Here is a 12,208-nt window from a genome sequence, read left to right on the forward strand (position 1 = left end):
AATATTATCTGACATGATCCTTCGTGTGAGGGTGTACATGTCAATACCCTGAGTTTCTTGTTTCGTCCAATCAACAACACCAAAAGAATACGAAAGGACGGGTACAGCATAAGTATTTGTGGCTTTGACTTAATTGGGCGTCCAGCTCTGAACAACAGATTTTCTTAAGTCTACATTTGTACTCTGCCCAAAGTTTGGGCATTATTATTATTATTATTATTATTATTATTATTATTATTATTATTATTACCGCATGATCTCCCGAAATGTTCATGTGCAGACAAAATGTGAAAAATATTCAAGGCCGGAAAAACCCTTATGTAGTCGACATAAGAATATTCAAGTTGATCAAAACATGAAAAAACACTTCAACACTGAGCTGATATTTCTCTTCATATTATCTCGTTCAACTGATGTGGAAGCATATCACATTATTTTACTTTGACTCCACAGCATTCCAAAATGCCATAACTTGTCATAAATACAAAAAAATACAAATACAGTGTTTTCGAACATAACAGGCAATTCTATGCTTCTTTCTGGACAGCTAATTAACATCATCCCAGATTATACAGAGGCACAGCATATAAGTGTTCCAAATTATAACAACAACAATTTCTCTTGCCAGATTATAAGCTTTTTCATGTCTGATTTATTCTTCTCACTATAATACCTGTTGTTCCGCTAGTTGTTGTTCCGGATGTAGTAGTACCGCTGGTTGTGGTTGTTCCACTGGTTGTGGTTGTCCCACTAGTTGTTGTACCGCTGGTTGTAGTCGTTCCAGATGTTGTTGTTGTACCACTAGTAGTCGTTCCAGATGTTGTTGTACCACTGGTGGTTGTTCCAGATGTGGTTGTACCACTGGTTGTTGTTCCAGATGTTGTTGTTGTACCACTGGTAGTTGTTCCAGATGTGGTTGTACCACTAGATGTTGTTCCAGATGTGGTTGTACCACTGGTTGTTGTTCCAGATGTGGTTGTACCACTGGTTGTTGTTCCTGATGTAGTTGTACCACTGGTTGTTGTTCCTGATGTAGTTGTTCCACTGGTTGTTGTGCCTAGTTTACAAAGAAATAGTTCAACACGCTGCTGTACAGGTGACCTGAATAAACTGGTAGCTTTCAGATATTTGAAAATGATACGGGTTTTCACAAAGGTGATTTAGAGTCGTCCTAAAAAGAACTGATGACACGGTAAGTTTGAAAGAAACAAATTGCATTATTTTCTCTCCAAACCTGTTGTTTCTTCTCTGCAGATCTTTCCAGCCGTTACCGTCTTTCCAACATCCACAAATTCTTTACCATCAACTCTAAATGTACCGGGACTCTTTAAAAAACACAAAGAAGTTTGGGTGTCATATTCAAAATTGAAGCATTCTCAGAATTTAATTACAGGGATCTTTATTCAGTTTATGTGTATAAGAAGAAGGGGTACACCCCAAAGTTATATAGCATCTTACCGTTTCAGGAGCACGTGTAAATACATCCTTTGGCGAGTCAGATACTGTGAATGTATTGCTTGGTGTTCCAGGATTGAGAAAGTAAAACACTTTGTCACCTGAGACCAAAAGTGCTTCACCAACTGGCGTCAATGGTGCTGCGCTCCCTGTAAAACGAGATGTTCAAAGTACAATGAGATATCGCCTTTGAAATGGATACAAACACTACCAAACATTAATTTGAGTCGAGAGTGAAGCTCAAATAAATAATGTGTTGCAAAAGAATATGTCTTAAATATGAAATGTGCTCTTTGTATGATATGTTCTGGTATACTTACCAACTGTAACTCTGGGGCTTGTAGGAATACTTGTTTTATCGTATTTCACAGCAACCAGTTTCACGTTGCCATTGTCTTTAGTCGTGATAGTGCCGTCACCCTTTGAAAGAAAACAGTCAGTTAAGCAATGAGACAAACATGCCTAGTAAAAATTAGTTTAAGACTTAACTTTGCTTTATTGTAGAATATATATGTTTTGAATACCATTGTGTTATAGCATATGGTCGTAACATGGAATTATAAAACGAATATCGCAATCTTGTCCATGAAATAACATTTACCAGTCATTAGTTTCTGTAATCTCAGAAAATAGATGTTGCTACACAGGCATATTGGAAAGGCAGCACATGTTGGCAGATAGGATCTGATAAAGTGACATACATTCCATGATATGCTAACAAACTCACGTTGACATTTGTTCTGACAAGAGGGGCAGATGCTGCAGTCACAGTTTCTATCACTTCATCACTGTTCGTGAAGGAGACGAGACCTATCGACTGCAAGGTCGATAATGTGGTTTGGTCCTTGAAATCATCCAATGGCACATCTTCCATGACGTTTGCACACACTGTAATAAAGAATAAAGGATATTTAAAAACCCGCAATCTTGGTCGAGATGCATATGCTAGTTCAAGAAATTAACCATGGCATTTACTTAATACCTGTTGTACCACTGGTTGTTGTTCCTGATGTGGTTGTACCACTGGTTGTTGTTCCTGATGTGGTTGTGCCACTGGTTGTTGTTCCAGACGTTGTTGAACCGCTCGTTGTTGTTCCTGACGTTGTTGTTGTACCACTTGTTGTTGTTCCAGATGTTGTTGTACCACTGATTGTTGTTCCAGACGCTGTTGTTGTACCACTGGTTGTTGTTCCAGATGTTGTTGTTGTACCACTGGTTGTTGTTCCAGATGTGGTTGTTGTACCACTGGTTGTTGTTCCAGACGTTGTTGTACCACTGGTTTTTGTTGCAGATGTGGTTGTACCACTGGTTGTTGTTCCTGACGTTGTTGTTGTACCACTGGTTCTTGTTCCAGATGTTGTTGTACCACTGGTTGTTGTTCCTGATGTTGTTGTACCACTGGTTGTTGTTCCAGACGTTGTTGTACCACTGGTAGTTGTTCCAGACGTTGTTGTACTACTGGTTGTTGTTCCAGAGGTGGTTGTTCTCCCACTGGTTGTTGTTCCAGGTGTTGTTGTACCACTGGTTGTTATTTCAGACGTTCTTGTTGTACCACTTGTTGTTGTTCCAGATGTTGTTCTCCCACTGGTTGTTGTTCCTGATGTTGTTGTACCACTGGTTGTTGTTCCAGACGTTGTTGTACCACTGGTTGATGTTCCAGATGTGGTTGTTCTCCCGCTGGTTGTTGTTCCAGATGTTGTTGTACCACTGGTTGTTGTTCCAGATGTTGTTGTACCACTGGTTGTTGTTCCAGATGTTGCTGTTGTACCACTGGTTGTTGTTCCAGATGTTGTTGTTGTACCACTGGTTGTTGTTCCAGATGTTGCTGTTGTACCACTGGTTGTTGTTCCAGATGTTGTTGTTGTACCACTGGTTGTTGTTCCAGATGTTGTTGTACCACTGGTTGTTGTTCCAGACGTTGTTGTTGTACCACTGGTTGTTGTTCCAGATGTTGTTGTTGTACCACTGGTTGTTGTTCCAGATGTTGTTGTTGTACCACTGGTTGTTGTTCCAGATGTTGTTGTTGTACCACTGGTTGTTGTTCCAGATGTTGTTGTACCACTGGTTGTTGTTCCAGATGTTGTTGTACCACTGGTTGTTGTTCCAGATGTTGCTGTTGTACCACTGGTTGTTGTTCCAGATGTTGTTGTTGTACCACTGGTTGTTGTTCCAGATGTTGCTGTTGTACCACTGGTTGTTGTTCCAGATGTTGTTGTTGTACCACTGGTTGTTGTTCCAGATGTTGTTGTACCACTGGTTGTTGTTCCAGACGTTGTTGTTGTACCACTGGTTGTTGTTCCAGATGTTGTTGTTGTACCACTGGTTGTTGTTCCAGATGTGGTTGTTGTACCACTGGTTGTTGTTCCAGATGTGGTTGTTGTACCACTGGTTGTTGTTCCAGATGTTGTTGTACCACTGGTTGTTGTTCCAGATGTTGTTGTACCACTGGTTGTTGTTCCAGATGTTGCTGTTGTACCACTGGTTGTTGTTCCAACTGTGGATGTTGTACCACTGGTTGTTGTTCCAGATGTTGTTGTACCACTGGTTGTTGTTCCAGATGTGGTTGTTGTACCACTGGTTGTTGTTCCAGATGTGGTTGTTGTACCACTGGTTGTTGTTCCAGATGTTGTTGTTGTACCACTAGTTGTTGTTCCGGATGTTGTTGTACCACTGGTTGTTGTTCCAGATGGTGTAGTTGTACCACTGGTCGTTGTTCCAGATGTCGGTGTACCACTGGTTGTTGTTACAGATGTGGTTGTTGTACCACTGGTTGTTGTTCCAGATGTTGTAGTTGTACCACTGGTCGTTGTTCCAGATGTCGGTGTACCACTGGTTGTTGTTCCAGATGTGGTTGTTGTACCACTGGTTGTTGTTCCAGATGTTGTTGTACCACTAGTTGTTGTTCCAGATGTTGTTGTTGTACCACTGGTTGTTGTCCCAGCTGTGGTTCTTGTACCACTGGTTGTTGTTCCAGATGTGGTTGTTGTACCACTGGTTGTTGTTCCAGATGTTGTTGTACGACTGGTTGTTGTTCCAGATGTTGCTGTTGTACCACTGGTTGTTGTTCCAGATGTTGTTGTACCACTGGTTGTTGTTCCAGATGTTGCAGTTGTACCACTGGTTGTTGTTCCAGATGTTGTTGTTGTACCACTGGTTGTTGTTCCAGATGTTGTTGTACCACTGGTTGTTGTTCCAGACGTTGTTGTTGTACCACTGGTTGTTGTTCCAGATGTTGTTGTTGTACCACTGGTTGTTGTTCCAGATGTTGTTGTTGTACCACTGGTTGGTGTTCCAGTAGTTGTTGTTGTACCACTGGTTGTTGTTCCAGATGTTGTTGTTCCACTGGTTGTTGTTCCAGATGTGGCTGTTGTACCACTGGTTGTTGTTCCAGATGTTGTTGTTGTACCACTGGTTGTTGTTCCAGATGTTGTTGTACCACTAGTTCTTGTTCCAGATGTGGTTGTTGTACCACTGGTTGTTGTCCCAGCTGTGGTTGTTGTTCCAGATGTTGTTGTACCACTGGTTGTTGTTCCAGATGTGGTTGTTGTACCACTGGTTGTTGTTCCAGATGTGGTTGTTGTACGACTGGTTGTTGTTCCAGATGTTGCTGTTGTACCACTCGTTGTTGTTCCAGATGTTGTTGTACCACTGGTTGTTGTTCCAGATGTTGCTGTTGTACCACTGGTTGTTGTTCCGGATGTGGTTGTTGTACCACTGGTTGTTGTTCCGGATGTGGTTGTTGTACCACTGGTTGTTGTTCCAGATGTTGTTGTACCACTGGTTGTTGTTCCAGATGTTGCTGTTGTACCACTGGTTGTTGTTCCAGATGTTGTTGTTGTACCACTGGTTGTTGTTCCAGATGTTGTTGTACCACTGGTTGTTGTTCCAGATGTTGCTGTTGTACCACTGGTTGTTGTTCCAGATGTTGTTGTTGTACCACTGGTTGTTGTTCCAGATGTTGTTGTACCACTGGTTGTTGTTCCAGATGTGGTTGTTGTACCACTGGTTGTTGTTCCAGATGTTGTTGTTGTACCACTGGTTGTTGTTCCAGATGTTGTTGTACCACTGGTTGTTGTTCCAGATGTTGCTGTTGTACCACTGGTTGTTGTTCCAGATGTTGTTGTTGTACCACTGGTTGTTGTTCCAGATGTTGTTGTACCACTGGTTGTTGTTCCAGATGTTGCTGTTGTACCACTGGTTGTTGTTCCAGATGTTGTTGTTGTACCACTGGTTGTTGTTCCAGATGTTGTTGTACCACTGGTTGTTGTTCCAGATGTTGTTGTTGTACCACTGGTTGTTGTTCCAGATGTTGTTGTTGTACCACTGGTTGTTGTTCCAGATGTTGTTGTTGTACCACTGGTTGTTGTTCCAGATGTTCTTGTTGTACCACTGGTTGTTGTTCCAGATGTTGTTGTACCACTGGTTGTTGTTCCAGATGTGGTTGTTGTACCACTGGTTGTTGTTCCAGATGTTGTTGTACCACTGGTTGTTGTTCCAGATGTTGTTGTACCACTGGTTGTTGTTCCAGATGTTGCTGTTGTACCACTGGTTGTTGTTCCAGATGTGGTTGTTGTACCACTGGTTGTTGTTCCAGATGTTGTTGTACCACTGGTTCTTGTTCCAGATGTTGTTGTTGTACCACTGGTTGTTGTTCCAGATGTTGTTGTTGTACCACTGGTTGTTGTTCCAGATGTTGTTGTACCACTGGTTGTTGTTTCAGATGTTGTTGTACCACTGGTTGTTGTTCCAGATGTGGTTGTTGTACCACTGGTTGTTGTTCCAGATGTTGCTGTTGTACCACTGGTTGTTGTTCCAGATGTTGTTGTACCACTGGTTGTTGTTCCAGATGTTGTTGTACCACTCGTTGTTGTTCCAGACGTTGTTGTTGTACCACTGGTTGTTGTTCCAGATGTTGCTGTTGTACCACTGGTTGTTGTTCCAGATGTGGTTGTTGTACCACTGGTTGTTGTTCCAGATGTGGTTGTTCCACTTGTGGTTGTTCCTGACGTTGTTGTACCACTGGTTGTTGTTCCAGATGTAGTTGTTGTACCACTGGTTGTTGTTCCAGATGTGGTTGTACCACTGGTTGTTGTTCCAGAAGTTGTTGTGCCACTGGTTGGTGTCCCAGATGTGGTTGTTGTACCACTGGTTGTTGATCCAGATGTTGTTGTACCACTGGTTGTTGTTCCAGATGTGGTTGTACCACTGGTTGTTGTTCCAGATGTTGCTGTTGTACCACTGGTTGTTGTTCCAGATGTGGTTGTTGTACCACTGGTTGTTGTTCCAGATGTTGCTGTTGTACCACTGGTTGTTGTTCCAGATGTGGTTCTTGTACCACTGGTTGTTGTTCCAGATGTTGTTGTACCACTGGTTGTTGTTCCAGATGTGGTTGTTGTACCACTGGTTGTTGTTCCAGATGCTGTTGTACCACTGGTTGTTGTTCCAGATGTTGTTGTACCACTGGTTGTTGTTCCAGATGTTGCTGTTGTACCACTGGTTGTTGTTCCAGATGTTGTTGTTGTACCACTGGTTGTTGTTCCAGATGTTGTTGTACCACTGGTTGTTGTTCCAGATGTTGTTGTACCACTGGTTGTTGTTCCAGATGTTGCTGTTGTACCACTGGTCGTTGTTCCAGATGTCGGTGTACCACTGGTTGTTGTTCCAGATGTGGTTGTTGTACCACTGGTTGTTGTTCCAGATGTTGTTGTACCACTGGTTGTTGTTCCAGATGTGGTTGTTGTACCACTAGTTGTTGTTCCAGATGTTGCTGTTGTACCACTGGTTGTTGTTCCAGATGTTGCTGTTGTACCACTGGTTGTTGTTCCAGATGTTGTTGTTGTACCACTGGTTGTTGTTCCAGATGTTGTTGTTGTACCACTGGTTGTTGTTCCAGATGTGGTTGTTGTACCACTGGTTGTTGTTCCAGATGTGGTTGTACCACTGGTTGTTGTTCCAGAAGTTGTTGTGCCACTGGTTGGTGTCCCAGATGTGGTTGTTGTACCACTGGTTGTTGATCCAGATGTTGTTGTACCACTGGTTGTTGTTCCAGATGTTGTTGTACCACCGGTTGTTGTTCCAGATGTTGTTGTACCACTGGTTGTTGTTCCAGATGTTGTTGTTGTACCACTGGTGGTTGTTCCAGATGTTGTTGTACCACTTTTTGTTGTTCCAGATGTGGTTGTTGTACCACTGGTTGTTGTTCCAGATGTTGTTGTACCACTGGTTGTTGTTCCAGATGTTGTTGTACCACTGGTTATTGTTCCAGATGTGGTTGTTGTACCACTGGTTGTTGTTCCAGATGTGGTTGTACCACTGGTTGTTGTTCCAGAAGTTGTTGTGCCACTGGTTGGTGTCCCAAATGTGGTTGTTGTACCACTGGTTGTTCCAGATGTTGTTGTACCACTGGTTGTTGTTCCAGCTGTGGTTGTTGTACCACTGGTCGTTGTTTCAGTTGTCGGTGTACCACTGGTTGTTGTTCCAGATGTGGTTGTTGTACCACTGGTGGTTGTTCCAGATGTTGTTGTACCACTGGTTGTTGTTCCAGATGTTGTTGTACCACTGGTTGTTGTTCCAGATGTTGTTGTACCACTGGTTGTTGTTCCAGCTGTGGTTGTTGTACCACTCGTTGTTGTTCCAGACGTTGTTGTTGTACCACTGGTTGTTGTTCCAGATGTTGCTGTTGTACCACTGGTTGTTGTTCCAGATGTTGCTGTTGTACCACTGGTTGTTGTTCCAGATGTGGTTGTTGTACCACTGGTTGTTGTTCCAGATGTGGTTGTTCCACTTGTGGTTGTTCCTGACGTTGTTGTACCACTGGTTGTTGTTCCAGATGTGGTTCTTGTACCACTGGTTGTTGATCCAGATGTTGTTGTACCACTGGTTGTTGTTCCAGATGTTGTTGTACCACTGGTTGTTGTTCCAGATGTTGTTGTTGTACCACTGGTTGTTGTTCCAGATGTGGTTGTTGTACCACTGGTTGTTGTTCCAGATGTTGCTGTTGTACCACTGGTTGTTGTTCCAGATGTGGTTGTTGTACCACTGGTTGTTGTTCCAGATGTGGTTGTTGTACCACTGGTTGTTGTTCCAGATGTTGTTGTACCACTGGTTGTTGTTCCAGATGTTGTTGTTGTACCACTGGTTGTTGTTCCAGATGTTGTTGTTGTACCACTGGTTGTTGTTCCAGATGTTGTTGTACCACTGGTTGTTGTTCCAGATGTTGTTGTACCACTGGTTGTTGTTCCAGATGGTGTAGTTGTACCACTGGTCGTTGTTCCAGATGTCGGTGTACCACTGGTTGTTGTTCCAGCTGTGGTTGTTGTACCACTGGTCGTTGTTTCAGTTGTCGGTGTACCACTGGTTGTTGTTCCAGATGTGGTTGTTGTACCACTGGTGGTTGTTCCAGATGTTGTTGTACCACTGGTTGTTGTTCCAGATGTTGTTGTACCACTGGTTGTTGTTCCAGATGTTGTTGTACCACTGGTTGTTGTTCCAGCTGTGGTTGTTGTACCACTCGTTGTTGTTCCAGACGTTGTTGTTGTACCACTGGTTGTTGTTCCAGATGTTGCTGTTGTACCAGTGGTTGTTGTTCCAGATGTTGCTGTTGTACCACTGGTTGTTGTTCCAGATGTGGTTGTTGTACCACTGGTTGTTGTTCCAGATGTTGTTGTTCCACTTGTGGTTGTTCCTGACGTTGTTGTACCACTGGTTGTTGTTCCAGATGTGGTTGTTGTACCACTGGTTGTTGTTCCAGATGTGGTTGTACCACTGGTTGTTGTTCCAGAAGTTGTTGCGCCACTGGTTGGTGTCCCAGATGTTGTTGTACCACTGGTTGTTGTTCCAGATGTTGCTGCTGTACCACTGGTTGTTGTTCCAGATGTAGTTGTTGTACCACTGGTTGTTGTTCCAGATGTTGCTGTTGTACCACTGGTTGTTGTTCCAGATGTGGTTGTTGTACCACTGGTTGTTGTTCCAGATGTGGTTGTTGTACCACTGGTTGTTGTTCCAGATGTTGTTGTACCACTGGTTGTTGTTCCAGATGTTGTTGTACCACTGGTTGTTGTTCCAGATGTTGTTGTTGTACCACTGGTTGTTGTTCCAGATGTTGTTGTTGTACCACTGGTTGTTGTTCCAGATGTGGTTGTTGTACCACTGGTTGTTGTTCCAGATGTGGTTGTTGTACCACTGGTTGTTGTTCCAGATGTTGTTGTACCACTGGTTGTTGTTCCAGATGTTGTTGTACCACTGGTTGTTGTTCCAGATGTTGTTGTTGTACCACTGGTTGTTGTTCCAGATGTGGTTGTTGTACCACTGGTTGTTGTTCCAGATGTTGTTGTACCACTGGTTGTTGTTCCAGATGGTGTAGTTGTACCACTGGTCGTTGTTCCAGATGTCGGTGTACCACTGGTTGTTGTTCCAGATGTTGTTGTTGTACCACTGGTTGTTGTTCCAGATGTTGTAGTTGTACCACTGGTCGTTGTTCCAGATGTCGGTGTACCACTGGTTGTTGTTCCAGATGTGGTTGTTGTACCACTGGTTGTTGTTCCAGATGTTGTTGTACCACTAGTTGTTGTTCCAGATGTTGTTGTACCACTAGTTGTTGTTCCAGATGTTGCTGTTGTACCACTGGTTGTTGTTCCAGATGTTGCTGTTGTACCACTGGTTGTTGTTCCAGATGCTGTTGTACCACTGGTTGTTGTTCCAGCTGTGGTTGTTGTACCACTGGTCGTTGTTTCAGTTGTCGGTGTACCACTGGTTGTTGTTCCAGATGTGGTTGTTGTACCACTGGTGGTTGTTCCAGATGTCGTTGTACCACTGGTTGTTGTTCCAGATGTTGTTGTACCACTGGTTGTTGTTCCAGATGTTGTTGTACCACTGGTTGTTGTTCCAGCTGTGGTTGTTGTACCACTGGTTGTTGTTCCAGACGTTGTTGTTGTACCACTGGTTGTTGTTCCAGATGTTGCTGTTGTACCACTGGTTGTTGTTCCAGATGTTGCTGTTGTACCACTGGTTGTTGTTCCAGATGTGGTTCTTGTACCACTGGTTGTTGTTCCAGATGTGGTTGTTCCACTTGTGGTTGTTCCTGACGTTGTTGTACCACTGGTTGTTGTTCCAGATGTGGTTGTTGTACCACTGGTTGTTGTTCCAGATGTGGTTGTACCACTGGTTGTTGTTCCAGAAGTTGTTGTGCCACTGGTTGGTGTCCCAGATGTGGTTGTTGTACCACTGGTTGTTGATCCAGATGTTGTTGTACCACTGGTTGTTGTTCCAGATGTTGTTGTACCACTGGTTGTTGTTCCAGATGTTGCTGTTGTACCACTGGTTGTTGTTCCAGATGTGGTTGTTGTACCACTGGTTGTTGTTCCAGATGTTGCTGTTGTACCACTGGTTGTTGTTCCAGATGTGGTTGTTGTACCACTGGTTGTTGTTCCAGATGTGGTTGTTGTACCACTGGTTGTTGTTCCAGATGTTGTTGTACCACTACTTGTTGTGCCAGATGTTGTTGTACCACTGGTTGTTGTTCCAGATGTTGTTGTTGTACCACTGGTTGTTGTTCCAGATGTTGTTGTTGTACCACTGGTTGTTGTTCCAGATGTTGTTGTACCACTGGTTGTTGTTCCAGATGTTGTTGTACCACTGGTTGTTGTTCCAGATGGTGTAGTTGTACCACTGGTCGTTGTTCCAGATGTCGGTGTACCACTGGTTGTTGTTCCAGATGTGGTTGTTGTACCACTGGTTGTTGTTCCAGATGTTGTAGTTGTACCACTGGTTATTGTTCCAGATGTGGTTGTTGTACCACTGGTTGTTGTTCCAGATGTTGCTGTTGTACCACTGGTTGTTGTTCCAGATGTTCTTGTACCACTGGTTGTTGTTCCAGATGTTGCTGTTGTACCACTGGTTGTTGTCCCAGCTGTGCTTGTTGTACCACTTGTTGTTGTTCCAGACGTTGTTGTTGTACCACTGGTTGTTGTTCCAGATGTTGCTGTTGTTCCACTGGTTGTTGTTCCAGATGTGGTTGTTGTACCACTGGTTGTTGTTCCAGATGTTGTTGTACCACTGGTTGTTGTTCCAGATGTTGCTGTTGTACCACTGGTTGTTGTTCCAGATGTTGTTGTACCACTGGTTGTTGTTCCAGATGTTGTTGTACCACTGGTTGTTGTTCCAGACGTTGTTGTTGTACCACTGGTTGTTGTTCCAGATGTTGTTGTTGTACCACTGGTTGTTGTTCCAGATGTGGTTGTTGTACCACTGGTTGTTGTTCCAGATGTGGTTGTACCACTGGTTGTTGTTCCAGAAGTTGTTGTGCCACTGGTTGGTGTCCCAGATGTGGTTGTTGTACCACTGGTTGTTGATCCAGATGTTGTTGTACCACTGGTTGTTGTTCCAGATGTTGTTGTACCACTGGTTGTTGTTCCAGATGTTGTTGTACCACTGGTTGTTGTTCCAGATGTGCTTGTTGTACCACTGGTGGTTGTTCCAGATGTTGTTGTACCTCTGGTTGTTGTTCCAGATGTGGTTGTTGTACCACTGGTTGTTGTTCCAGATGTTGTTGTACCACTGGTTATTGTTCCAGATGTGGTTGTTGTACCACTGGTTACTGTTCCAGATGTGGTTGTACCACTGGTTGTTGTTCCAGAAGTTGTTGTGCCACTGGTTGGTGTCCCAAATGTGGTTGTTGTACCACTGGTTGTTGTTCCAGATGTTGTTGTACCACTGGTTGTTGTTCCAGCTGTGATTTTTGTACCACTGGTCGTTG

The 12,208-nt window shown here is 43.5% G+C and overlaps 1 protein-coding gene across 1 annotated transcript in view; it reads right to left on the bottom strand.

Moving 5' to 3' along the window:
- LOC124116211 (mucin-16-like) overlaps positions 1–12,208 on the bottom strand; it is a 179,956-nt gene that overhangs the window by 24,373 nt on the left and 143,375 nt on the right. The window contains exons 207-211 of the mRNA XM_048386754.1: positions 2,183–2,343; positions 1,776–1,875; positions 1,459–1,604; positions 1,235–1,325; positions 674–1,057 (exon numbers count right to left, since the gene is read on the bottom strand). Coding sequence (XP_048242711.1) covers positions 674–1,057; positions 1,235–1,325; positions 1,459–1,604; positions 1,776–1,875; positions 2,183–2,343 — 882 coding nt within the window. The remainder of the gene's footprint in view (positions 1–673; positions 1,058–1,234; positions 1,326–1,458; positions 1,605–1,775; positions 1,876–2,182; positions 2,344–12,208) is intronic.

Source organism: Haliotis rufescens, unplaced genomic scaffold (assembly GCF_023055435.1).
Source record: "Haliotis rufescens isolate VD_foot unplaced genomic scaffold, xgHalRufe1.0.p SCAF_10, whole genome shotgun sequence".
Classification (NCBI taxonomy): domain Eukaryota; kingdom Metazoa; phylum Mollusca; class Gastropoda; order Lepetellida; family Haliotidae; genus Haliotis; species Haliotis rufescens.